Source organism: Grammomys surdaster, unplaced genomic scaffold (genome assembly GCF_004785775.1).
Source record: "Grammomys surdaster isolate TR1022 unplaced genomic scaffold, NIH_TR_1.0 125430, whole genome shotgun sequence".
NCBI lineage: Eukaryota > Metazoa > Chordata > Mammalia > Rodentia > Muridae > Grammomys > Grammomys surdaster.
Window position 1 is genome coordinate 429,583 of NW_021620297.1, and position 25,343 is coordinate 454,925.

The window sequence follows — 25,343 nt, forward strand, 5'->3', positions numbered from 1 at the left end:
AGAGAGAGAGAGAGAAAGAGAGAAAAAGAAAGAAAAGAAAAAAGAAAAGAAAGAAAGCAGCGACTCAGGTTTGGGCTCTGAAGCCGGCTCAGGGCAGTCAAGTGACCCAGTCTGGGCCAGTGTGGCCTGGTTCTTAAGTGCAAAGGTACTCTCCTGAGCAGGAGCTGCCCGACTTTCCTTTGCCCTACGACTTTCTTTTGCCCTACGCAGACAGACTTCTGAGGTCCGAGAACAATGGCCTCGAGCCTGGCTCCCTCACGTTCCAGGCTTAGAGTCTGCATGTTCCTTTTTTGACTAGAGTTCCAGTTTCCTGTCTTTCTCTTTTCTCTCTTTGAGTCAACAATCTCATGGATTACACGCTACCCTCAAACTCACGATCCTCTGGCTTCTCCTAGAGCTGAGTTTCTTTCTTCTTTTCTTTCCTTTTGTTTTCTTTTGTTTTTGTTTTTTGTTTTGTTTTGTTTTTTTGAGACAGGGTTTCTCTGTGTAGCCCTGGCTGTCCTGGAACTCACTCTGTAGACCAGGCTGGCCTCGAACTCAGAGATCCGCCTGCCTCTGCCTCCCAAGTGCTAGGATTAAAGATATGCATGGCCACCACCCGGCAAGCTGAGTTTTTTTAAGTGTATAGGTATTTTGCCTTCGTGAATGTTTGGGTGTTACAGGCATCCTTATGCCCACGGTGGCCATCAGTAGGATCCCCTGGAACTGGAGTTACAGATAGTTGTGAGCCATCGTGTGAGTCCTCGGAACCCAACCCAGGTCTTTTGGAAAAACAGCCAGTTCTCTTAACTGCTAAACCATCTCTCCATCCCGAGAGTTGGCTTTCCTCCTTTTTTTTTTTTTTTTTTTTGGAAAACTCCTATGTAGCTCAGGTTAGCTTTAAACACACAGTATAGCTGAGGCTAACTTGAAATGCGGATCCTTTTCTGATCTGCTCAGAGTTTGGGATTACAAGTGTATACAGCTTTCTTACTACTCCTATCCCCAAAAATATGAAGTCACTTGGGGCCCAGAGTGGGAGAAGTGGCCAAGCAGTCGGGACTCACAGCGGTCGCTCTGCATGTAGCGGGTCACTCCCTCGAGGGTCAGCTCGTCCAGCAGACGCTCCTTCTGGGAACCCAGGCCCAGGGTCTGGGTGAATAAATTCCGCAGGAAGTCCACTGACCAACAACAAGACAGGCAGTGCCAGGTGGGCATCGAGCCAGGCTCAAGCATGGGATTCACTATCCCCCAACACCCACACCCGAGCTCCCAATGTCTCCCACAGACAGCAGCCTCCGACCCAAACCATTGTTACACGCTTTGGCTATCACTCCTGGTACTTTTGAGGGAGTCTCCCCAGAACTCCACCCCATAATCCCAGACCCCAGATCACCTCCCTGCCCTCCTCCAGGAGGACACTTACTCTCTGCCTCTCCGCCAGTGGCTCCTCCTTCAGTGTCCGAGTCTGAATCCTGGAAGGGGTGGGTGGGATGGCCAAGCCCAAGAAGTGGTGTTAGCGGGGAGGGGAAGGGAAGGGAAGGGATGGGTGACAACCTGGTTCCAATAGAGTAGGGCTCTGACTGAGAGGTGGGCTGAAGAAGTACAGGGCCAGTGTGAGGGCTCTGGGAAAGGCTGCCTGTAGAGAGGGGACCTGGCTCTCCTCTAGGCCTTATCTTTCAAGATGGGGTCTCTCTGGCTGGCCTAGAACTTACTATACAGACCAGGCTGACCAGGAATTCCTGAAGATCCATCTGGCTCTGTGGCCTGGGTTTAGAGGCATGCACTAGCATGCTTGCCCCATCTTTTTTCTTCTGACAGAGCCTCACTTTATATATCCCCAGCTGGCCTAGAACTCACTATGTACACTATATTCCTACTTGCCTCTCTGACTGCTAGGATTAAAGGCACGTGCCACCGTGCCTAGCTTGCTTTTTTAGTTAGGATTTTATGTAGCCTAGGCTGTCTTTGTGACCTTGAACTTCTGATCTTCCTGTCTCCACCCCTCCAAAGCTGGGATTCCGGTGTTGGGGAGCACATCCAGCACTGTAACCAGCTGGCCAGCACAGCCTGACAGGACGCTAGGGACTGAAGCCAGGGCTTCGTGCAGGCTAGGTGACCACCACCACTAGAGCTAGACCTCCACACCCGTGGGCCTCAACTTGTACATGTAGCTCAGAGGTCGCTGTGAAGCTCAGCAGCGAACCCCTGGGCCTCTTGGTTGGCCTACTCCACTTCCCTGGGCCACCTGCCACAGCTACTATGCCACAGCCTAGTCATTGGTAATGCCGATTCTCTGTCACCAGACATGAGCCTCTCAAGGCGACCCCACCCTGCTCCGACCATGTTCCAGAGTGGCCTTGGCATCTCTCTGGAACCAGCTCCTGCTCCCAATCCCCATACTAAGTGGCCCTATTGTCCCTTAGTCGGCTTTCCTACCCCACCACCCTCATGCCAGTTCCCAGTGGACCCACTGGGATGTCGGCCTCCCAACATCCTTCACTGACTCCCTCCCCCAACCCCAGAGCTCCACCTGGTTCAACCTGTTCTCTCCTGGGGTCCTGCCATGGCTTCCTTGACTCGGTTTCTGTCTTAGATCAGACGATGGCCTGTTTAGGGCAGTCTACCTCTTCTTCGATCCCTCCCTCTCCCCCAAATCACAAACATCTACCGAGCACCACAATATCAGCCACACAAGGGCAGGGACTTTATCTATGCTTACCACTTAGTGCCCAGCCTAGATAACAGGACTTCCAGAACCATCTGCCACTGAACAAATGCTGACTGAGGCCAGCCCAGGGCTGGCCTTGCAGCAGATGACACAAATAGTCTGACCAACACAGTCAACTCCCTGGGGCTCAAAGGGAGGCCAGAAGGGCTCGAAGGTCCCCACACCATCCCTTCCCTACTCTGCTTCCAAATCTCCTTTCTTCTGTTGTTCATCTGTTGTTCTGTTTTTTATTGTTTTGAGACAAGGTCCTACATAGCCCAGGCTGGTTCCAATTTGCTATGTATCTGAGGGTGACCTTGAATTCCTGATCCATCTGGTTTTTTTTTTGTTTGTTTGTTTTGTTTTGTTTTTTTTAGGTGCTGGGATTACAGAGTTGTGTCACCACCATGCCTGACTCTAAAACGATTCTTCAGAGATATTAAAAATTACCTAAGCTGGCAAGATGGTGCGCCAGGGAAAGGTGCTTGCGGCTAAGCTGACAACCTGAGTTTGATGGTGTGAAGTAAGAACAGCTGTCCTCAGATCGCCACATGTGCTGTGGCTTGTGCATCCTACCCCTCCCCCCCATACACACACAAACAAGCTAGGTTTAAAAATGTAAAAAGAAGGGCTGGAGAGATGGCTCCATGGTTCAGAGCACTGGCTGCTTCAATTCCCAGCACCCACGCAGCAGATCACAGCTGTCTGTAACTCCAGTTCTAGGGGATCTGACACCTTCACAAAGAATTACATGCAGGCAAAATGCCAATGCTCATGAAATGTAAAAAAAAAAAAAAAAAGATTAAAAACTTTAAAAAAGAGCTTATACAAGTCTTACTGTTTCACCCATCCTGGCTTCCAACCCATAATCCTCCTTTTTCAGCCTCCTGAGCCTTTGGGTAACAAAACACCAAAGCAAAATCAATCAACAGTTAAATAGAGATAATGTGTTTTCTCTGCATGAGTTTTTGCTCATTTGCTCATTGTCTTAGAAATGGGTCTTGCCAGAGTATGACACTACACAGTATTTTACAGATGCATGTCCTTATTTTAATTATGTGTATATGTGTATGTGTGTGCACATGTCTACAAGTGTGTGCACGTGACCATAGAGTCAGGGCCCCTAGAACTGGAGTTACAGTCACTTGGGAGCTGCCTGGTACGTGGAACTCAGGTCTTCTGGAATAGCGGTATACATTCTTAACCACTGAGCCAGCTCTCCAGCCCCCACCTCATTCTTTATTGTGTTCCACAGTGCCACATTGTATGATGAACCGTGGTTCATTGACTCCCTCTCCCGATGGCCACTGAGGCTGCTGCTTGTGTTGCCCCATCAAGATAATACTGCAATTGACACCGCACAGCTTCTTGGCCACTAAGAACCCCTTTGACTCCGAAACCTTTTTTTGGTCTGGCGTTAGGCCTTCCTTTGGGAGCCAGACAAGTAAGATGCCAGAGACCCACAGCAGGCTGTCACAGCTCTGCTGTGTACTTATGGGGGGTATTGCTGACCACAGCTTCTGCACCTGCCTCCCTTCGAAGCATGATCTCATAAGATGAGCGTGCTGGCATTCAGTGGTGGTAGGCGCTGTCTACAACCTGTGGGACACAATCCCTTTGGGGATCAAACGACCCTTTCCAGTGTCCCATATCAGATATCCTATATATCAGATAGTTACATTATAGTCCACAAAAGTAGCAAAATCACAGTTAGGAAATAGCGACAAAAAATAATTTTATGGTTGGCGGTCACCACAGCGTGTGAGGAGCCGCATTAAAGGGCTGCAGCATTAGGAAAGCAGAGAAGCATTCCTCTAGCGCGCTAGGATGGCCTGGCCTCTGGGAGAACTGGAGGCATTGGCAGATGTCCCAAACATCTTTGAGATGGTTCATCTACCTCTTCATGGAACCCACAGCATCTGTGGAGCCCTCTCTCTCGTAAATCTCAAGCCCTCTCCTTTCTCTCTACCCAAAGGACACAGGAGTTAACAACCTTCACCAACTAAGTTCCTCATCTGTAACGTGGCCGTGAAAGGCCTTCCCGTCACGGGCACGCTGGAAAGATTAAAGGAGGCCGTGTACATTAACGTGCAGGCAGAGTATTAATAGATGACCACCCCAGCAATGCAAGTACTGAAACAGTCACTCCTCCTCCTCGATCTCAGGTCTGCATACCCCGCATGGAACACCATCTCCGATCTCAGTGATAAGAAAACCCCATGTCACTTCACTTACAACACTGTGACTATATCTTGGTCTTGTTCCTAGATCAGTTTGTGGGTTCCACCAAGGAAAATTTTGGCTAGAATCTTCTATGATCTCTGACACACACAGCTTGCCCTGCATTCCAAGGGTATGCTCTCTCCCTCTCTCCCTCCTTTTTTTGAGACCAGGTCTCACTATATGGTGCAAGCTATCTCTCCTTTCTCCATCCTCCTGCCTCAACTTTTCCCCCACCCCCGAGATGTGCTGGGATTACAGGTGGCTGGCACCACACTCAGCTTTGATACTTTCATAACAAGCCCTATAGGGTCCTTTCCCCACCTCATAGGATCAGAGTTTGGGGTTTGAACTGGAAAACTGTCTCTTCCAGGTCTAGCAAAATGAGGTTCAGAGGGGATTGAGGATGGGACGGGCAACAGTAAGAAACCAGGACAATATGGAAGGGAACCAGGGGTTGAGGCTATACAGTTTTCTTGACAGTCCCCAGAAGCCACCATTCTCCCAGGAGGCTGTACTAATCCCCAGATGGGCTTAGGGATCAGGGCCATAAGCCAAGGGCCCTTGGGTAAAAGCCTTCCCCTGCCACCTCCCCCCAGTGCGCACGTGGAACCAAATCCATCTCTCTCCTTCCCTCCACCCCTTTCCCCATCTCACCTGAGCCTCCTGCACCTTCCCTGCCTGGGTCTCCAGAGGGTCAGAGGCTGGGGAGGAGGGGGAGCAGACGTGGTTACAGTGGGGGGAAATAGTTAAACAGATGAAGGGTTCACAATGGCGGAGGGGACAAGAGGACCCACCAACCTAATTTTCCTGGAGTCAGGGACCGTAGTAAAACTATCGGAGATGCGAAAAGGCATATTTTAGAGTGGAAGAACGTGTGACGTGAAAAGGCTGAGGAGGGGAATGTTTAGGAGGAGAAAGCAGGCAAACCCGGACTGAAGGAAGGTTTCAGAGTTAGGCAGGATATGGTAGCGTCTGCAAGGCGGGAGAATGAGGGAGGGCTAAGTTTTTCAAGTAGGGATACTTCTGCTGAGAGTTGAGTGTGGGAAAGGAGGTGCAGTGAAGGTCGGAGGTTTAGGAGAGGCACAAGAACTGAAGGAATGAGATAGAAAGGGGCCGCGGGGGGCCCTGAACATCCTACAGTTGCCCTTAACAACAGACAACCTTAGCAACCGGGATCGTGGTAACTCTGGTCCTTAGCAACGAGGGTCCTCAGCAACCAAAGTGCGAGGAATGCGATCATTAAGAACTTGGCAATCGGACCCTTAAATTTCACAATCCAGAAACCCACCAACCTAGCAACACCGACCAGACCACTTAGCAATAGCCCTCCGAATCCCACTCCCCTCAGGCAGATCCTGTCTCTCGCCCCACCGAGCCTGCCCTCGGGCCCCAGGGCCTGCAGCTCAAAGCCAGGCCCCGGCGCGGCCCGAGCCTCCCACCCTCCCACCAGGGCCCCTAACTCACGGTCCGGCTCGGCCATGGGAGCGGGGTGGGGGCCGTCGGGACTGTCACCGACTGCTCTGTCCCGTGACGGCAGCGGAAACAAGGGAGCCAAGATATGATAGAGAACTACAACTCCCGGTAGGCAACGCGGTCCCATAACCGCTTTGGTACAGTGTTCCTCTCACGCTGTCAAACTACAAATCCCAAAAGGCCAGGCGCCGGCGGCCATATTGATAAAGGGCGTCTGGAAAATGTGGGGAAACTCAGCGAGCGAATGTCCACCTCATTATTCTGATTGGTTCTGGTGCGGTACAGGGGCGGGGTGTAGCTATTTCACACATTTTGATTGGGTATATGAGGGGGCGTGTTGGGGAATTCCCGACAGGGCGGAAGTGCTGGAGCTCACGGCAGAGACCAGCTACGAGTAGGCGACCACAGGGGGCCACCCAAGGTGGCAGGGGCCATGGCCGGGGTCGCGTGCTTGGGAAAAACTGCGGACGCCGATGAATGGTGTGACAGCGGCCTGGGCTCTCTAGGTCCCGACGCAGCGGCTCCGGGAGGACCAGGTCTGAGCGCGGAGCTTGGCCCAGAGCTGTCTTGGGCGCCCTTAGTCTTTGGCTACGTCACTGAGGATGGGGACACGTGAGTAAACCTTAAATTACCAAACTGAGCCCTAGGATCTTACCTGAGTCCCCATTAGCCTATCATTCCTGTGGCTTCTTATCGTCTCGTTCCTAACTCTGATTTCCGATGCTGGACTTCCTGACCCATAACCCCCAAACTAAATTGTGAGACTAGTCCCCTTTCACTCACAGGCAAGTGTCTCACCATTTTTTAACTCTTAAATTTGAGCTCCTGATCCCCAAATCGGATTTGAACCTTTCCGACCGCTCTAGTTCCCACACCTTTTGACCTCTTGCTTCCAGATGTGGCCTTTGATCTTTGGCTATTCTTGTATAAGCCAGATTTTGATTTCCAAAATTAGTTCTTGGCCCTAAGTCGTCCAGCCTTGACCCTGCAATTGAGCACTTGGGAGGCAAAGGCAGGTGGATCTGTGAATTAGAGGCTATCCGATTGAGTTCCTGGCCAGCCAGAGCTACATACAATTTAGAAACTCGATTCTATGAGGATAGGCCTCATCTGTTAGCCAGATGTTTCTCCCAAACGACCACCTTCCAATCCCTGGTTTTAGTTTAGCTGAGTGTGACGGTACACACTTGTCATCCCAACACTCAAGGGGCTGAGTCAGGAGGATCACTAGTCTGAGGACAGCCTGAGAGAACCCGGTATCAAAAAGGAGGGAAGAAGAAAAGGAGGAAAGGGAGACTGAAAGAAAAATTAAAAGGCAGGAAATGTTGATTAGTAGATACGCCGGGGAAAGGGATGGCTGTGGTGATGGTGTGCGTAAGGGATTGTACCCGGGATTTTCTTGTCCTTTGTGCTTGTTGCGTGTGCTCAGTGACTCAGTGCCTGACCTACGAGGGGAACCCAACGAACACTCATCTTAAAGAGCCAGAAGTAGTTTCCTTAATTTTCTTATTTTTCACTTTCTACTTTATCGGTTCTTGTTCCTTTATTATTTTCCTCTGGTTACTTTGGGTCTAGTTTTTGTAATTTCTTTATCTTCCTCTTTCCTTTTTTTTTTTTTTTGTTTTTTGTTATTGTTTGTGTGTTTCTGACAGTCTCATGTAGCTAGCCTTGAGGTTACTTTGTAGCTGAGGTTGGCTGTGTGTGTGTGTGTGTGTAGACTAAAGGACAACCTTGGGCTGATGTTTTGAGACAGAGTCTTTCGTTATGTTTTCCTTTTTTGGTTTTTCGAGACAGGGTTTCTCTGTGTAGCCCTGGCTGTCCTGGAACTCACTCTGTAGATCAGGCTGGCCTCGAACTCAGAAATCCACCTGCCTCTGCCTCCCAAGTGCTGGGATTAAAGGCGTGCGCCACCACCGCCCGACCAACAGAGTCTTTCACTGGCCTAGCACTGACCACATAGGCTAGCCTAGCTGGCCTGAGAGCCTCTCAGAGATTATCTCTTGCTCTCCACCCTCCTCCTCCTCTTTGAGACAGGTGTCTAGCCTGGAACTCATTATGTAGACCAAGCTGGCCTCAAACTCAGATCCATCTGCTTCTGCCTCCTGAGTGCTGGGATCAAAGGTGTGCACCTCTGTGTTCCACCCCAGGGATTTGGTGCCTCCTTCTCCCTGGTGTTGGGGTTATAAATACTTACAACCACACTCAGCTTTTTCTTTTCTTCTTTTTTAAAGACTTATTTATTTAATTTATGTATGTGAATCCACTGTTGCTGTTTTCAGACACCCCAGAAGAGGGCATCAGATCCCATTACAGATGGTTGTGAGTCACCATGTGGTTGCTGGGAATTGAACTCAGGACCTTTGGAAGAGCAGTGAGTGCTCTTAACTGTTGAGCCATCTCTCCAGACACACCCAGCTTTTTCTTATGTAGGTTCTGAACTAAGGTCACTGTGCTTTACTTATCAAAATATTTTCCCAGCTGCCCACCCCACCCCCTTTTTTAAGTCAGTGTCTCACTGTGTAGCTCAGACTAGCCTTGAACACTACTGTAAAAGAAATTAATCTGTTTTTTCTTCTGGCCACTTAGTTCCCAACAGTAAACACTCTGGGACTAATTAATTAGTAAATACCTTGGCTACAAGCTTTCGCTCATTCCCTGGCTAACTCATAACGTATTTAACCCATTTAAATTATGCTGTGTCTTCCACGTGGTTAGTTACCTTCATTCTCTGGCCTGCTTCTTACTTAGCATCTTTCTCAGTGTCTCAGTGTCTATCCTTGAGAGAGAGGGAGGGAGTGTGTGTATATGTGTGTGAGAGAGAGAGAGAGTGAGTGTGTGAGAGTGTGTGTGTGTGTGAGAGAGAGAAAGAGAGAGAGTGTGTGTGTGTGTGTGTGAGAGAGAGAGAGAGTGTGTGTGAGAGTGTGTGTGTGTGAGAGAGAGAGAGGGAGAGAGTGTGTGAGAGTGTGTGTGTGTGAGAGAGAGAGAAAGAGAGGGAGTGTGTGTGTGTGTGTGTGTGTGAGAGAGAGAGAGAGAGGGAGTGTGTGTGTGGGTATATGTGAGGGTATGTGTGTGTGTGTGTGTGAGAGTGTGTATGTGTGGGGGTGTGGGGGTGTATGGATATGTGTGTGGGAGTGTGTGTGTGTGTGTGTGTGTGGGTGTGTGTGGTGCAGAGCAGAGCCATCACACCCAGCTTGTCTTTGTGTACATGTATGTTTAAGTGTGGAGACCAGAGCTTCATATTGGGTGTCTGCCTCAACTGTCCATCACTTTATTATTATTTGAGACAAGGTCTCATAATATAGCTCTAGCTGACCAGGAACTCCATGCAGACCAGGCTAGCCTGGAATTCTCAGAAATCACAGCTTTTGCCTCTCACACATGCCACCATGCCTAGCATTTTGTGTGTGTGTGTGTGTGTGTGTGTGTGTGTGATAGAATCTCATTATTTAGTATTTAACCCTGCTGGTCTAGAACTCACTGTGTTACCCAGTCTAGCCTCAAACTAAAAATCCTCCTGCCTCAGCTTTTCCAGATGCTGGAATTGGAGCCATTACGCCTGATTATATTACTTAGTAAACACAGATGAAACAACGTTGGTAGCTGGTCCTACTTGCACAGGCTTGTGGGCCAGATAACTCAGGAGGCTGAGGTGGGAGGGAGTTGAACCCAAGGTCAGTGTGGGCAACTTATGAAAACTCTGTCTCATCTCAGAACGCCAACCAGCCAGACAGAGTGGCTGGATTAACTTCTGCCCCTGATTCTCCCAATCACTGAAATGTTTCCAACTGTGGCCACGGTTTGTAGCAAACAGTAGACACTCTGTTACTGACCTCTGCCTTTTGTCCCCAGAGCCCTGCACTTGGCCGTCATACATCAGCATGAGCCCTTCCTGGATTTCCTCCTGGGCTTCTCTGCAGGCACTGAGTACCTGGACCTGCAGAATGACCTAGGCCAAGTGAGCCACTGGGGATGGTTGCTGTAGGGAGGCAGGTCCAGGATTGACAGTGTAGCCCTAACCCCTTCTCTCCATCCCTGTAGACAGCCCTGCACCTAGCAGCCATCCTTGGGGAAGCATCTGCAGTAGAGAAGTTGTATGCAGCTGGCGCAGGAGTGCTGGTAGCTGAGAGAGGGGGCCACACAGCATTGCACTTGGCCTGCCGTGTGAGGGCACACAAGTGTGCATGCGTACTGCTCCAGCCCCGTCCCAGCCACCCAAGAGATGCCTCAGATACCTACCTCACTCAGAGCCAGGACCATACCCCAGACACCAGCCACGCCCCTGTTGCCATGGACCCCCAACCCAACCCAGAGAATGAAGAGGAGGAAGAGGGGCCACATGACGAAGACTGGAGACTGCAGCTAGAAGCTGAAAACTATGATGGTGAGCGCCCCGGGCCCTGGGGAGGACGTGAGCTCCTGGCCAGACCCAGGGCACCAGGCTCCCAGCTCCTCTCCCCCAACCTGAGCCGCAGCTGATAGCTTGGGACATACCTCAGTCGAGGGAGTGCTCATCAGGCATACTTAGAGCCCTAGGTTCGATCCCCAGCATAAACAGTGTGCTGCTGTGTGCCTATAATACCAGTTCTTGGAAGCTAGAGGATCAGGAGTTCAAGGTCATCCTTGGTGCTATCTAGCTAGTTAGAGGACAGTCTAGGTTACAGGAGACCCTGTCTCAAGCACACACTTCGTCCTAGCACTTGGGTGGTAGAAAAGTCACGAGGTCGAATTCAGCCTGTGCTACTTAGTGAACCACTGTCGCAAAGCCCCCAAAGCAAAACTACCTCCTTGGGAAGTCATCCCTAGGCTCCGAAAATCCGAGCATCTGGACTAAGTAAGGCCTTCCACACAGTCTCAGGAGTACTAAGAATTGGACATATAGGGTCCCTCTCCCACAGATCTAGTCATCAAACCACTTATAACCCAGACCTGTCACCCACAGATCCAGAGATGACATAGTTAAACTGGGGCTACCCACCTGCAAGGTGCCTTCCCTCCAGAATTGTTCTCAAGCATAAGCCACCAGCCCAGCCTACTCACGATGAGAGAATCCACCCCATGTTCCCAGCCACAGACAGAGGACACGGGGGTTACCCTCTCAGCCAGGCCTCAGGAATAGACTGAGGTCATCTGGTAGCCAGAGTCCTGAGCCCCAGGTCCCTTTGGGGACTTTTATTGTTATTGTCATTGTATCTTTTGTTTTATTTATGGTGCTGGGGCTGGAATTCAAGGACTGCACATGCTAGTCAAGTCTCTGTTCCTTGTGAAGGAAGATCAAAGACTTTGTGTCTTGGTCCACAGATTATGTGCTTTCATTCAAAGTCCCCGGCCTCATCCCCATAGATCCCAGATGTGGCAGACTCAGGCTTGCACACACCGGCTGCTAAGGCCCAAGACTTAGGTCTCTGGAGTTCAGGAGCCCATATGCATACCTAGGAAGAACTTGAGAAGCCAGCCCTTGGGCTCTTCCCTAGGCTGAAGACAGAGCCGAGGCTCCTTACCTCATCATGACACCAATTGCTCTGTCCCCAGGCCACACCCCACTCCATGTTGCTGTCATCCACAAAGATGCAGAGATGGTCCGGCTGCTCAGGGATGCTGGGGCAGACCTCAATAAACCGGTAAGACACTGTGGTGGACCAATGTAGGGAAGGCACTGTCCCCTTGTCAGTCTCACTGAGCTTCTGTCACTCCCACAGGAGCCCACGTGTGGCCGGACCCCTCTGCACCTGGCAGTAGAAGCCCAGACAGCCAGCGTGCTGGAGCTTCTCCTGAAAGCTGGTGCTGACCCCACTGCCCGCATGTACGGGGGCCGCACCCCACTTGGCAGTGCCCTGCTCCGACCCAACCCCGTCCTTGCCCGCCTCCTCCGTGCCCATGGGGCTCCTGAACCTGATGACCAGGACGATAAGCTTAGCCCTTGCAGCAGCAGCGGCAGCAGCGGCAGCGACAGCGACAGTGACAACAGAGATGAGGGCGTGAGTCAGGAATGGGTATTTCAGCTTGGGGGTCAGGGCAAACCAGCAACAGGAAAACCTGGCCGGATGCTGTCAGGGACTCCAGAGGAGGGCGCATGAGATGTGGGAAACGGTCATAGACTTGTGCAAGGGTGGCACTGGCAGTCGGACAGTTAGGGCTGTCTGTCATGTGACACACACCTCTAGGATCCCAGTATTCAGGAGGCAGAGGCAGGTGGGTGTGAGTGCGAGGCCAGCAGGGGCTGCGTGGTGAGACCCTGTATGCGGAGTGACCATGGGAGCAGGGGATAGAGAGCTTGCGGGATAGGTTGGTGGTGACCTTGTCAGAGTGTCCAGAAGACTGATGGTAGGGAAAGACCCCAGCCAGTGGTGAGGGGAGCATTACTGAAGATCCCAGGCGACAGCGCACCCCAGGTAGGGGTCAGTGTAGCACGAAAGGGCTGAAGGTGGGTGAGGCAGGAGCCTGGGGAGAAGAGCCACGTAGTGGGAGAAAGTGGCACAGAGCCGTGGCCTCCAGTGTGGCGTGCTGAGCATGAGAACACAGGCCTCACGGTGACACCCCATTCTTTGGGTGCTGTGACCTGGGCAGTGGGCAGGGTGGCAGCTGCCTGACCCCTGTGCTATCCCTCTCTGTTCCCAGGATGAATATGATGACATCGTGGTTCACAGTGGCAGGAGCCAAAACCAGCTACCTCCTCCTTCCCAGGCATCCAAACCTCTTCCTGATGACCCCAACCCTGCCTGACTTAAGTTCTAATATTAATATAGTTTCCAGTTTAATAAAATCTCAGACCCGACAGCCAGAGCCCAGACTGACACTGCCTCCCTGCTTGTGGCAGGTCCCTCCAAAGCCAGGTGTGAGCCAGGGTGCTTTGCTTTGTGCTTTATTCACTCAGAGGGATGAAGGAGTTGGGGGCGGGGCCAACCTGAACCCAGCCCCGCCCACTCAGGCTTGGTTCTCAGGCACATCCTTGCGTTCCAGTCCCTGCCAGTTGGAAGTGGAGCAGGATGCCCGGCGAAGGGGGGCTCTGAGGTCAACGGTCCTGAGCTCGGGAGCGTGGGGAAGGAGTAGAGAGGGGTCAGCCTTCCCTCCCGAGAGCCTCCCCCAGCATGGCGGTCGCCTTCTTTAACTGCTCCTGCATGCGCTCCAGCCGCTCCACATCGTGTTCCTGGGGAGATCAGAAGTATGGTCACCACCTACAAACCCAAAAGCTCTGCTTGCCCACCAGAGCGGCATGGCGGGCCACACAGCCCGCCACCGTTGATCTCTGCATTCTTTATGAGTGCTGGGACCACAGATGTGTGTTGTCACAGCTGGTCTATGTAGCAATTCTGGGAAGTGACTCCAGAGCCTGTGCATGCTAGTGACACGTGCCACCGTGAACCTACAGCTCTAGCCCTAGGTAACGTGATGGCCATTTTGATTGCTGCTCCCATCCGAGGTGATATTTAATTAATTTTTTAAAACTTGGTGTTTGCTGGGCGGTGGTGGCCACACCTTTAATCCCAGCACTTGGGAGGCAGAGGCAGGCGGATTTCTGAGTTCGAGAGTTCGAGGCTAGCCTGGTCTACAGAGTGAGTTCCAGGACAGCCAGGGCTACACAGAGAAACCCTGTCTCAAAACAAAACAAAACAAAACTTGGTGTTTGCCTGTATATCACATGTCTGCCTAGTTCCCAGGGAGTTCCCAGGGAGGCCAGAAGAGGGCATATGATCCCCTGGAAATGAGAGTTACAGAGTCACCATGTATCCTGGGTATCGAAGCTGAGTCCTCTGGAAGGGACTGTTAAACTGTCAAACCATCTCCCCAGCCCATAATTACAAAAACAAAACAAGTGTATGCATTTATTTACTGTGTGTGTGTGCACACATGTGCACCACAGCATGTGTGGAGAGCTGAGAGGACAACCTGTGGAAGTCGGTCCTCTCCATCCACCATGTGGGATCTAGGAATTGAACTCAGCTTGCAAGACTTTGGCAGCAAGTGTCTGTACCCACTGAGCCATCTTGCTGGGACATTCAGCTTGGCGTGGCCTAGTCAGTGGCCTCTGTCACTAGCGTCGTGAACCAGAGAGCAGCTGCTAGCTTCAGTGGGAACTGACTTACTTGACAGATAATGATGGCTAACTCTGGTGCTTCTGGGTAATTAGAGGTGTCTTCCTGGTCACTGTCCCTGCTTGGGCATTGCTACCTAGTCCTGGTGCACACTTGGTCACTCTGACCCACGTCATGGTAGATGTCACATTGTGTGGCCCAGCCCTAGGAGACGCCTTTGGAGTCTCACCCCTCCACTCACCTCCTGCTCTAAAACCTCTTCCTCCTGCTTGGCCTTGGTGCCTGGCTGCTCCAGGTGGTGATGGTGGTTCGAGGACTCTTCATGCCTCTCTCCTCCGACCCTCTTGGTCCCCTGCCACAGATTCCGGCCTCCGTCCAGTAGCTGCATGCCCTTCTCCTCTGCCTGAAACTGGGCCGCCTCTGCATCGCTGGCTTTCTCAGCCACCCGCTTCTGGAGGTCTCCAGCACCCTCTAGATATGGCTTCCACATATGCTCAGCGGTCTTCCCTGGCTCACTCTTCTCCTCCTCCTCCTTTTCCTCCTCTTTCTCCTCCTCCTGGTGAAGCTGGCTCTGGAGCTGAGTGTGGACCGCCTGTTCCCGCACCTCAGACTTGTGGGTCCTCTCTGCTTCTTCCTCCTCTTCCTCCTCCCTTATCTCCTGGCTGGACGTCATCTTTCCAGACTCCTGCTTGTCGAAGTCTCTACCCAGCAACCTCTTCTCCTCAGGGCACACACAGCCATGGGGCTCTGTCTCGAATATCTCTGGCAGGGAAAAGATAGGAAGGATGATCTTTCTGCAGTCAACTGAGAAACAGTCCCCGAAGAGTTGAGCCCTTCCTGACATCATGAAGGGAATTGCTTAGCACTGAAGGGGGGGTCCCGGGCTGCAGATGTTCCCTGCCTAGTCCCCATCCTGCAGGGAGCTTTAAGGGAGGCACATTCCTTCAGTTGGGGCTGTGAGTAGTAGCAGCACACTCACCCAGACCAGAGAACTCTTCCCCCAATCACTGTGAGCTAGTAGGGAGGTAGGAAAAGGATCTTGGGATTCTGAAGGGAGCTGCAGCGTCCCTACCTTTGTGGAGCAGAGCTGTGCAGGGGCCTCTCTGGGCCTGGCCCAGTGTCAGCACCTCCATGACCACCTCTGCTAGACACCGGGTTAGCTGGGAGCAAGGATGAACTGTCAGACAGAGGTCAAGGGCCAGGGATTTGGGAGAACAGAGTGGCTACAGGGTTAAAAGAGGTGGGGGTACTGGGAGAAGTGAGAAGGGACCCAACCGGGATGTGGAGGGCAAGGAAGGGCTCCGCTCACCTCCTCCTTGGAGGGTCTGGGCATCAGGGGAGCTGAGGAGGCTGTGGAGCAAGAAAACGGTTGCTGTTCATGGTACTGAACCCAACTCCCCTTCATCTCCCACCACCGGCACCCCAGTCCGCAGCCCGCCAAGTGTGCTGTTCCCTTGTGCAAGCTCAGCTGCCCACCTATAGCCCGATCTAAGGTGTACTCCCCTGTCACCCAATCCCTCTGTGGGCCGTGGACTCACCAGCCCCCAGCAGCAGTGCCAGCAGCGGCAGCAGTGCCGCTGAGGTGGGTACACGGAGCGACATGGTGGGGAGTCCAGACCCGGGACCTCTCTGCTGGGCAGACAGCCAGTGCCAGCGCCTTATAACCCAGGTATAGTGGCCCCGCAGGGGAGGAAATGACATCACCACCACCCCCTCCCAGGCTCAGGGAGAGGGGACAGCTGTGGGGCATTCTAGGAACCTCAATTATTCATAGGAACCCACATTCAAGCATGCACCCCTCTGGGCTTCTGGCTCAGAAGCTCGGATGGGGGAGGGTCTCCCCAGAGACTCACGTGGGAACTGGGCAACTCTTCTTTTCTCGGCTCTTTGCTCATCTGGAAAGTGGATCCTTCTAAACCTACTTCCCCAGAGGTGAGAGTCCCTTCTCCATCATCCACCAGCTGCTCAGTGCTGGGACAATTGCTTAAGACACTTTCTTAGATTTTGGTGACAACTCACTCCAGAGCTTTGTGGTGAGGACGAAATATGAGGGGCGCTTGGACGGTGCCCTGCCCTGGGAACTTCACAGGGCCGCATGCTACCCCAGTACCACATGTGTGGTGTGGTGTATGCACGTGTGGAGACCGGAAGTCAATGGCAAGCGTCTTCCTGTGCTGCTCTCCACTTTGTTTTGAAACGGGGTCTCTCATTGAACTTGGAGTTAGACTTTTGGGATAGAACAGTTAACTAGGAAGCTCCTGGGATCCAACCAACTGTCCACTTAGTCTTGGGTTACAAGACACACAGCTTTTATGTGGACTCCAAGGATCTGAACTAAGGTCACCCTAGCACAGCCCTTCCTTTTCTCAGTAAGCCACCAACCAAGTCCCCAGTAACATTTTCCCTGCCTTTGCTTGTTTGTTTTTGAGACAGGGTTTCTCTGTGTATCCCTGGCTGTCCTGGAACTCACTCTGTAGACCAGGCTGGCCTTGAACTCAGAAATCTACCTGCCTCTGCCTCCCAAGTGCTGGGATTAAAGGCATGCGCCACCACCGCCTGGCGAGAATTTTGGTTTTTTTAAAACAAACAAACAAACAAACCAGAGAGATAGGGGCTGGAGACATGGCTCAGCGGTTAAGAGCACTGACTGCTCTTCAAGAGATCCCCGAGTTCAATTCCCAGCAACCACATGGTGGCTCACAACTATCTATAATGGGATCTGATGCCCTCTTCTGGTGTGTCTGAAGAGAGTGACAGTGTACTGACATACATAAAATAAACAAATCTTTAAAAAAGAGAGAGAAACAGTAGCATGTTTGCTTCAATACCAGGTGTGGGATATGAGGATGCTTCGGATTGTCTGTAGCAGCTATGATTTGCCTCGTGCTCTAGCAGGGGCGTGATTTTGCCCGCTCTAGTTTCTGTGATTGTGTGACATTTGGAATTCTGGAGAGTCTCTTGTGACTATTCAGGTTGGGGGGGGGGGAGTGACCAGATAAAGAACAGGGCTGAGGAAGGAGAGGGCAACTTGCAAACTCTAGAACATTCTGAAGGTGATGCCTCTGGTTTGCTAACCCACTAGAGGTGGAGAGCCACCAAGGAGCGTGTGAAGGGTGGCTGGAGCTGCTCAAGGTGCTGAGCACAACCCACCAGGGGAGGAGCTAGTGCAGGCAAAGAGCCTGGAGTGTCTGGGAAGTAGGCAATGGCATCTGGGGTCAGCTGCCATGAATGGGACACTTTGGACAGCACCAGAGTCGGGGACCATGGGCTAAGGATAAGAATAAAGTTGGCTCAGTTTGAGGGAGCCATCAGAGGGTGATGGCCTTATCCCAGAGGAAGGGAGAGGCCTTGAAATCCTTTCAGCTCCACAGGGGAGCCTGAAGCCACCCAGCATGAGCCCTGTAGGCAGCCACAGACTCTTTGATGCTTTGGCAATGAAAGCAGTCCCCAGCACTTCCTGTGCTTACAGATCCAGAAGATTCTGTTCTCATGACCTGACCATTTATTGTGGGTATTCTGCTCAGCACTGAGGTGGGAAGAGGAAGCTGGGATGGCCTTCTTCCTGTCACAGGCTGAGACATGCCTCTGGCTTGACAACCCCAGTGATAGCAGGGGTCACTGACAATAATTCACCGCCAGGGAAGGGACAGAGGTAGACTCAGGATCCAGGAAGGAAAGACAAGTACATAGATATCAGGACCAGCTGCAGGGGAAAGGCTCGAAGTATCAGGGGTCTCTAGAATGCCAGCCTCTGGAGCAGACAGCTGTCATCTGGCTGCAGACTGGCCGGGGAGCCTGGGCTTCTGAGGTTGATTGGGACCGATGTATTGGAGAGGCATGTGGGTGGGGGCTGTGATCCGGTCAGTGCCTAGGTAGGGCTGGAGAGCGGCGGGCACGAGGACTGAACCATCCTGGCGACAGAGCAGTTATTAGGATGCTACCCTTCCTCAAGGTCTCCCCTCAGCTGCTGGTGAAAGTCTCAACCCTCATACTGTTTCCCTTTTTTTGGTACTGCCAATTGAGCCCAGAGTGTTCTCTATGCCAGTCAAACTCTTAACCACTGAGCCACGCCCCCAGCCCCTCACTGGGGGATTCTAGGCAGGGCTCTACCGCTGAGTCACGCCCCCAGCCCCTCACTGGGGGATCCTAGGCAGGGGCTCTACCACTGAGCCACGCCCCCAGCCCCTCACTGGGGGATTCTAGGCAGGGGCTCTACCACTGAGCCATGCCCCCAGCCCCTCACTGGGGGATTCTAGGCGGGGCTCTACCACTGAGCCACGCCCCCAGCCCCTCACTGGGGGATTCTAGGCGGGGCTCTACCACTGAGCCACGCCCCCAGCCCCTCACTGGGGGATTCTAGGCAGGGCTCTACCACTGAGCCACGCCCCCAGCCCCTCACTGGGGGATTCTAGGCAGGGGCTCTACCACTGAGCCACGCCCCCAGCCCCTCACTGGGGGATTCTAGCCAGGGGCTCTACCACTGAGCCACGCCCCCAGCCCCACTGAGCCATGCCCTGACCTTCTTTTAATTTTTTTTTATTCCCCCCCCTTTACTTTTTAACTTGAGACAGGTTTTTATTAAGTTGCCCAGATAGGCCTTGAATCTGCAGTCGTCCTGTTCAAACCTGAGATTCCAGACTCGGGGGACCGCTCACCTTTTGCTGATTGCTCTCCAGGAGGGCGATGAGGACACGGGGGACAGCACAAGCCGTGGCATTTACCTGGAAGAAGTGCACGCTCAGGGTCAGGCTCTGACTTCGTCCTGGCCCTGGGATGGGAAGGTGGAGACACAGTGTGAGCCTTACCGTGTGTGCGAACTGCAGCTCCCCCGTCTCGGTCTCAAACATGATATACAGACGGCGGCTCTGGAAGTCTGTGCAGTTGGAGGCGCTGGTGACCTGGAACGGAAGTGACAGAGAGGCTGTCTTGGGGGAACGGGCCCATCCTCCAGTGTTGTACCAACCGTGCCCACTAGGCCAGGCCTCTCACCTCTCCATAGCGGCCCCGGCCAGGCATCCAGGCCTCAATGTCGAACTTGCGATAGGCAGGAAGGCCCAGTTCCTGGGTGGGCATGTCCAGCACCCTGAGGCCAAGAGTAAAAGACGTTGGATAAAGGAGAAGGCTATAAAGGAGGTGAATGAAGGAGGAAGAAGCAGAGGAGGAGGAAAAGGAGGAGGAGGAGGAGGAGGAGGAGGAGGAGGAGGAGGAGGAGGAGGAGGAGGCTGCAGTGGCAACCAAAAAGGAGGGAAAGGGGTAAGATCACAGTGGAAGAAAAGAACCAGCAGCTGGGGAGGCGGTATCCACAGGAGACAGAAGGCCGAGGTGAGGAGGAAAGACCATGCGGCTGTCTGTGGGCACTCACCCTACCATTCTTATGGTCTATAGCAGCACCTCCAGTTTTGGAGTTCTAACTGGCCTTTTCTGTCTTTACTTTTTTCCCCTTTTCTTTCTGGGTGGGGGAGTATGGGGGGGGGGATAGGGTCTCATATAGCCCAGGCTGGCCTAGACTTCACTGTGTAGCTGAGGATGGCTTTGAATAGGGTCCAGATCACAAGTGTCGGGGTTATAGATCACAAGTTGTAGGTGTGCATCTCTGGGCCCTGTGTTTGTGTGTGCCCGGTGATTCCACTAGACAGGCTGGGCAGTGAGCTGTGGGGCGCCATTTGTCTCTCCAGCATTAGGGGACAGGTTCTTGCCATCACCCCCAGCTCCTGTGTGGGTGTGAGGGTCAGAGCTGAGGTCCTCCTGCTCACACAGTAGGCACTTTTCTGAGCTTGTTTTCTGTTTCCTTTGAAATAAGGTCTCACTCATGTAGTCCTGGCTGGCCGCAAACTCACAGCAATCCTTCTGCCTCAGACTTCCCAGTGCTCGGGTTCTAAGTGTGAACCACAACATCAAGCCTTTTCTGTTTTGCTTGTTTTATTTTGAGACAGGGTTCCACTCTGTTGGAACTCTGTAGCTCAGGTTGGTTTTGAACTCATGGAAATCCTGCCACGGACTCGAAAGTGTTGACGTTACAGGTGTGCGACCTGCCACCTGGTTGCATACTCTCAGTTGCTTTTTAATTTGTTTTTTTGTTTGTTTTTATTTATGTGTTTGTTGTAGTGAGTTGCCTGGGTAAAAGTTAGCCTTCCTCGGCCCTCAGTAAATCTGTGTGTCCTAGAGAACAAGTGGGCCTTGTGATAGCTGGTCCCTCCCTTCTGCACCCCCATTTCACCCTGGAGGACAATGAGGTCTCTTGAACCAAACTCTAGAGATGGGAAGCTCTGAGGGGCGGGGGGCAGCTTTACTTCCCCTGCTCTTATAAAACAAAAGATGCATAGACAGAAACTATACAGCCCAGAGGCCCCACCTAGGGGAAAGGAGCAGGCGGTAGGCCAGCCCAGTCGACCCCACTCCCTCCCTCAACCCCTACCAGTCCCACCCAGCTCCATCTCCGCACCGGAAATGCAAGCCCAGCTCCGTCAAGATCTCCACCTGCAGAGACAGGAATTCATCCAGCAGCTCCGAGCTCTGTTCCAGACCTGGGCCTGTCACCCCAAACATCTCCACCTGGGGCAGGGCAGGGACACTGAGTCAAAGAGGTCCTGGGTGGTGGAGGGGACCTGTGCACGCCATCCAGGCCTGCGCCACTCACCTTAGTGAAGTGATGGACTCGGTACAGCCCCCAGGGCTCCTTCCCGGTGTCCGTCTCTGCCCGGTAGCAGGTACTGGCACAGACCATCCTGATAGGAAGATGGGAGGTTGGGTCAGGGAGGGTAGATGTTACCAATGGGTCTAGCAGTAAAGGAAATGGGCATCACCTGACTGGAAGGTCCCTGAGAGCTACAGAGTGGTCCATGAAATACCCTGGGAGGAGAGAGAGGCAGGTTAGCCAGGGTTGCCACTGTCCGCAGGAAGTCACAGGATGGGGTTAGCCAGGGGTGCCATGGCCTGCAGGAAGTCACATGAGATTACAGCAGAAGCCTATGTCAGAGGACATGATCCTAGAGTCCCTGTGATTTTCGGCAGTTAACAGTCTACACAATTGTATGTGTTAGCCCTAGGGTAGTTATCTGTCCCCTGTGGGGAGCTGTCATCCCCCCATCACCCAGGCAGCTGCTTACCTGCCAGCCCCACCTCTGCAGTCCCAGCCAGGTTGAGGTCTTCGAAGCGGGAGGGGTCAATATTGTAAATCTGAGATGGGTTGGCATTTGGTGTCATTCCACAGCCTTCCTGGGGGAAGGGTGCAGGGAGTTGGGTAACGGGTAACCTTGGCCTCCCTAATGCTGAGGTCACCACCCCAGCTGTTCCTTTAGAAAGCATCTGGAATTGCTTTTCTCTCCCATGCTGTGACTGACTTCCACGACCCAGCCCAGGGCAGTCTCCTGAGAGACAGAGGGCCCGTCACCCCGGTCTCACTCACAAACACAGCTCCTCTCAGAAGGTCTGGAACCGTCATGGGGGTGAAGCCCTGCAGGGAGGGGAGGGGATCAGCCCAAGGAGAGGACAGTGGCTGTCCTGCCTTCCCACAGTCCAACCCTCAGCAGGGGACACTACTACGGAGGCCTGAGTCCTGGCACCCTGCTATTGGCATTCTCTGGCTGCGAGCACCCTGCTTTTCCCACAGTTTATCTGCAGAGGGCAGCTGGAGGTACCACTGAGTACAGCTCTACCATGTCCCCTCCCCACCTGAAGCCTCCCTCGTGCCCTCAGAAAAATCTGTTTGGCCAATGCCTTTAATCCCAGCACTCAGGAGGCAGAGGCAGACAGATCTCTGAGTCTGAGGCCAGCCTGGTCTACTTAGGGAGCTCCAGACTACCAGCTAAGGTTACAAAGTCAGACCCTGTCTCAAAAAAAAAAAAAAAAGAAAGAAAAAAGAAAAAAAGAAAAAAAAAGAAAGAAGGAAGGAAACAAAAAGAACAACAGAAAGAAAACCTGCCAGCCTGTGATGCCCCCACCATGGCCAGCAACTCCTCAGCCTTGATGGCACGGACCCCTTGCCTCAGTGGACACTGTTCCCCAGGTGCCCCCAACCCTGCACTGCAGCAGGAAGCAAGGGGTAGTGACTACACGTGCAGGCTCTGGGCCTAACTCTGAGCTCCATTCAAGTCTCATTCTCCCATCTCAAAAGGGGACGTAATAATAGCATCCGAGCAGCGCAGACGCCACAGGAACCAATGTGCTGCCGAGGCTGAGAGCTGCGGCACACTGGCCTCTTGGTTTTTTAATTTTTAATTTAATTTTATTTTTTTGAGACAGAGTTTCACTATGTTGCCCAGGTTGGCCTTGAAGTTTTGATCCTCCTGCTTCTGCTTCTCCATTGCTGGATAAAGTATGTGCTACCGTCTCTCTGTGCACGGACATGTTCAGGGGGACCAGGGCCTAATGCATGCCAGGCAAGCGCTGTACCAGTTAACTGAGCTACATTCCCAGCCCCCTTGAGCATCCTTAATCCATCTAAGCTCGGTACCCGTGCCACCCTGTCCAAGCAGGTCCTCGGGCAGGCCATACCCTGCTGACAAGCTTGCTGAGAGTGAAGTTAACCAGGCCGTGCTGTAAGAGGGCTCCAGCCCCACGCAGGTAATAGGATCGGTGGCCAGACACGTGAGACAGGCGCCTAGAGACAGACAGGCAGACAAACCAGCAGTGCCTATGGGCCAGGCTGGGTGGGGAAAGGACTCGTGTACCCAGGGGGCAGAGAGGCACAGATGTCAGGCGGGCCTGGTATCAAATATTCATGCTGGGTGGGCCCAGCCCTGGCAGTCCACCCTGTACCCTAAGGCTGCAGGAGAGGAGGCTAGCTGCCAGCTGTTAGGGCTGCCAGCTGTTAGTGTGGGGATGATGGGTTGAGGGGGATTGAGGCCCAGAGGGGGATGGTGGATGGGGGGGGCTCACTTCTGCCGGATGATGTCCAGTTTCTCGCCGATTTCCAGGTGGCCTCGGGGTTGGAAGGAGAAAGCTGGTGGCAGGTGGAATGCAATGGGGGAAGGAAGGAAGAGAGATGAATCAGAGAGCAGGGAGGAGAGAGAGGGTCATGGGGGAAGGGAAGGGGTAAGAGAAGCCGACAGAAAGGACGGAAGAGAGGGAAGCGAGGGGAAGGAAGGAGGAGAAGGTGAAGGAAATGGATGAGTGAAGGTAAGGAGATCAGACGGAGAGTGGAGAGAGGGCTAGAAGAGAAGCCCCCGAGAGAGGGGACCAAAGCAAAGCAAGGAAGAAAAGAGAGAAGCAGCCAGACATGCAGTACCCATGCCAGCGTGGGCTGCCCGGCGAAAGAAGGGCACGGAGATGCAGCCTCCGCTCAAGTCTGCAGGGATGGTTCCAGCTGTGCCCTCAAGCCCCACCCTGACCAAAGGCCTGCCATGTTCCACTCCCAGCCCGAGACCTGAGGGACACTGAGCACTGGGATGTGACTTACCCGGCTTGTCACCCACCACACGGAGCACTCTAGCCTGGCTCTCATCCCCAACAGGCTGCAGGAAGAGGAGTGTGTCAGGGGGAAGGAGAAAGCCCGGATGCCCTGTCTCCCTTGCAGCTTGAATGGCCTTTACCGTGTCTGGGTGGGTCTGGTTGGGCAGCCTCAGTGCCTGCTGGTAGAACTGCTCCTCCAGCTGGCTCTCTCTGGGGTACAACGGTGTAAGCTGCTTCCGGATTTCCCGGCCACGGGCCCGCAGGCCCTGATATTGGGGGTCCTAGACAGGACAAAGTTGGTTACCTTGGGGTGCGTCAGGGATGCAGATACTCAGCGTGACTCAGCTTTGATGGCAGGGCCCCATGCAGACACTCGATGTTTCTTTTCATCCAGCCCCCCCCCCCCTGCCCCGGAGTTTCCTCTCAACTTGGCAAGATCATGCGGACAATGCTCAGGTCTAGCTAACTGGAATTTTCTCTTGCTTTGGCTGTGAGGAGACAGGAGCCAAGCTGAACTACCCAAGAGGGAACTATCAGGGAGGTACACTCGATTCTGTCTTCCTCTGTTGGAAAGGGAGAAAGCTGGGTTCAGAATAAACTTAGTATCAGAGCAGGGAGCTGGCTCTAGTGCACCTGACACCAGCTGTATTTTCACAAATTGACAGACTGTCTTTGTTTTTAATACATATGTTTTACATAAGTATACGTGTGTGTGCGTGCGCACACACACTGGAGAGCAGATGTGGACCCTCTGCAAGAGCAATACACACTTGTGACCACTGAGCCATCTCTCTGGCCCCAGTGGAAGCTCTTCTTTTTATCTTACCTCCTAACCCTGCCTGAACTAGAACTGTGACCGACATGGTACCCTCCCTGCCCTCCCCACTGAGGGTGCAGACGTCAGGGCCCTGAGTACCTTCTTCACTTGGTCACTGTTTTGGTTTGCCTGGTGGAGAGGAGGAAAGGGGAAAAGGTGATTAGGTCATGGGTTTGGGGGTTCAGAGAAGAGACAGAAGAGGTCAAAGTTCAAAGAGGAGCATGACATCTGAATCTCCTGCTCTGCCTCAGGTTCTCTGCTCTTAGAGCCACGAGATGGCAACATGAAGTGACAGTAATGATACTGAGCGGCCGGGCGGTGGTGGCGCGCGCCTTTAATCCCAGCACTTGGGAGGCAGAGGCAGGTGGATTTCTGAGTTCGAGGCTAGCCTGGTCTACAGAGTGAGTTCCAGGACAGCCAGGGCTACACAGAAAAACCCTGTCTCGAAAAAACAAACCAAAAAAAAAAAAAAAAAAAAAAAAAAAGTAATGACGCTGAGCGCTGGGAATGAACTGCTCCCTCCTCCTGGGGTCTGTGAGGGGAAGATGGGGGCTCCTGTGAGTGTACCTCTTTGTTTTATATTGTTACTTACTTTGTTCATTTGGGTTTAAACCTTCATGCCTTCTGCATGATAGATAACATTGTACCACCCAGCTACATTCCTGGCCCTACTGGTGTGTGTGTGTGTGTGTGTGTGTGTGTGTGTGTGTGTGTGTGTGTG

At 52.9% G+C, this 25,343-nt stretch overlaps 4 protein-coding genes across 6 annotated transcripts in view; 1 reads left to right on the forward strand and 3 right to left on the reverse strand.

Annotated features, from left to right (window-relative positions):
- Window positions 1-6,458, reverse strand: part of Sirt2 (sirtuin 2) — a 22,984-nt gene extending 16,526 nt beyond the window's left edge. The window contains exons 1-4 of one of the 2 annotated variants that reach the window (XM_028786186.1): window positions 6,377-6,458; window positions 5,567-5,613; window positions 1,406-1,454; window positions 1,047-1,160 (exon numbers count right to left, since the gene is read on the reverse strand). In XM_028786186.1, coding sequence (XP_028642019.1) covers window positions 1,047-1,160; window positions 1,406-1,454; window positions 5,567-5,613; window positions 6,377-6,392 — 226 coding nt within the window. In that variant the 5' untranslated portion in view covers window positions 6,393-6,458. The remainder of the gene's footprint in view (window positions 1-1,046; window positions 1,161-1,405; window positions 1,455-5,566; window positions 5,614-6,376) is intronic. The other variant, XM_028786187.1, reaches the window with a different exon arrangement.
- A 101-nt stretch (window positions 6,459-6,559) lies between these two features.
- On the forward strand, window positions 6,560-13,165 carry Nfkbib (NFKB inhibitor beta). Its single transcript, XM_028786194.1, has 6 exons — window positions 6,560-6,997; window positions 10,235-10,340; window positions 10,424-10,766; window positions 11,915-12,003; window positions 12,082-12,360; window positions 13,001-13,165. Exons 1-6 carry the CDS (start codon window positions 6,819-6,821, stop codon window positions 13,103-13,105), a joined length of 1,101 nt encoding a protein of 366 aa, XP_028642027.1. The 5' UTR covers window positions 6,560-6,818; the 3' UTR covers window positions 13,106-13,165.
- A 63-nt stretch (window positions 13,166-13,228) lies between these two features.
- Ccer2 (coiled-coil glutamate rich protein 2) lies at window positions 13,229-16,904 on the reverse strand. Of its 2 annotated transcripts, none has more exons than XM_028786195.1 (5): window positions 15,954-16,904; window positions 15,725-15,765; window positions 15,488-15,575; window positions 14,657-15,177; window positions 13,229-13,529 (listed from the first exon to the last, which is right to left on the reverse strand). In XM_028786195.1, the coding sequence occupies exons 1-5, from the start codon at window positions 16,114-16,116 to the stop codon at window positions 13,440-13,442; spliced, it is 903 nt and encodes a 300-aa protein (XP_028642028.1). In that variant the 5' UTR covers window positions 16,117-16,904; the 3' UTR covers window positions 13,229-13,439. The 2 variants fall into 2 exon arrangements, with proteins under 2 accessions (XP_028642028.1, XP_028642029.1); XM_028786196.1 differs by having other exon boundaries at window positions 16,269-16,901.
- A 990-nt stretch (window positions 16,905-17,894) lies between these two features.
- Window positions 17,895-25,343, reverse strand: part of Sars2 (seryl-tRNA synthetase 2, mitochondrial) — an 11,618-nt gene continuing 4,169 nt past the window's right edge. The window contains exons 3-16 of the mRNA XM_028786193.1: window positions 24,722-24,751; window positions 23,946-24,086; window positions 23,813-23,867; window positions 23,293-23,356; window positions 22,909-23,014; window positions 21,821-21,868; window positions 21,522-21,630; window positions 21,219-21,264; window positions 21,053-21,140; window positions 20,858-20,967; window positions 19,405-19,498; window positions 19,221-19,313; window positions 19,071-19,136; window positions 17,895-18,326 (exon numbers count right to left, since the gene is read on the reverse strand). Coding sequence (XP_028642026.1) covers window positions 18,183-18,326; window positions 19,071-19,136; window positions 19,221-19,313; window positions 19,405-19,498; window positions 20,858-20,967; window positions 21,053-21,140; window positions 21,219-21,264; window positions 21,522-21,630; window positions 21,821-21,868; window positions 22,909-23,014; window positions 23,293-23,356; window positions 23,813-23,867; window positions 23,946-24,086; window positions 24,722-24,751 — 1,194 coding nt within the window. The 3' untranslated portion in view covers window positions 17,895-18,182. The remainder of the gene's footprint in view (window positions 18,327-19,070; window positions 19,137-19,220; window positions 19,314-19,404; window positions 19,499-20,857; window positions 20,968-21,052; window positions 21,141-21,218; window positions 21,265-21,521; window positions 21,631-21,820; window positions 21,869-22,908; window positions 23,015-23,292; window positions 23,357-23,812; window positions 23,868-23,945; window positions 24,087-24,721; window positions 24,752-25,343) is intronic.

What these genes read in the sequence shown, in the direction of transcription:
- Nfkbib (XM_028786194.1), top strand. Translation starts at nt 6,819, where the DNA reads ATGGCCGGGGTCGCGTGCTTGGGAAAAACTGCGGACGCCGATGAATGG. An exon ending in TGCAGAATGACCTAGGCCAA is followed by an intron (nt 10,341 to 10,423) that starts GTGAGCCACTGG and finishes CCATCCCTGTAG; the next exon opens with ACAGCCCTGCACCTAGCAGC. An exon ending in GTGACAACAGAGATGAGGGC is followed by an intron (nt 12,361 to 13,000) that starts GTGAGTCAGGAA and finishes CTCTGTTCCCAG; the next exon opens with GATGAATATGATGACATCGT.
- Ccer2 (XM_028786195.1), bottom strand. Translation starts at nt 16,116, where the DNA reads ATGTCATTTCCTCCCCTGCGGGGCCACTATACCTGGGTTATAAGGCGC. An exon ending in GGCACTGCTGCTGGGGGCTG is followed by an intron (nt 15,766 to 15,953) that starts GTGAGTCCACGG and finishes CTTGCTCCACAG; the next exon opens with CCTCCTCAGCTCCCCTGATG. An exon ending in CACAGCTCTGCTCCACAAAG is followed by an intron (nt 15,178 to 15,487) that starts GTAGGGACGCTG and finishes TTTCCCTGCCAG; the next exon opens with AGATATTCGAGACAGAGCCC.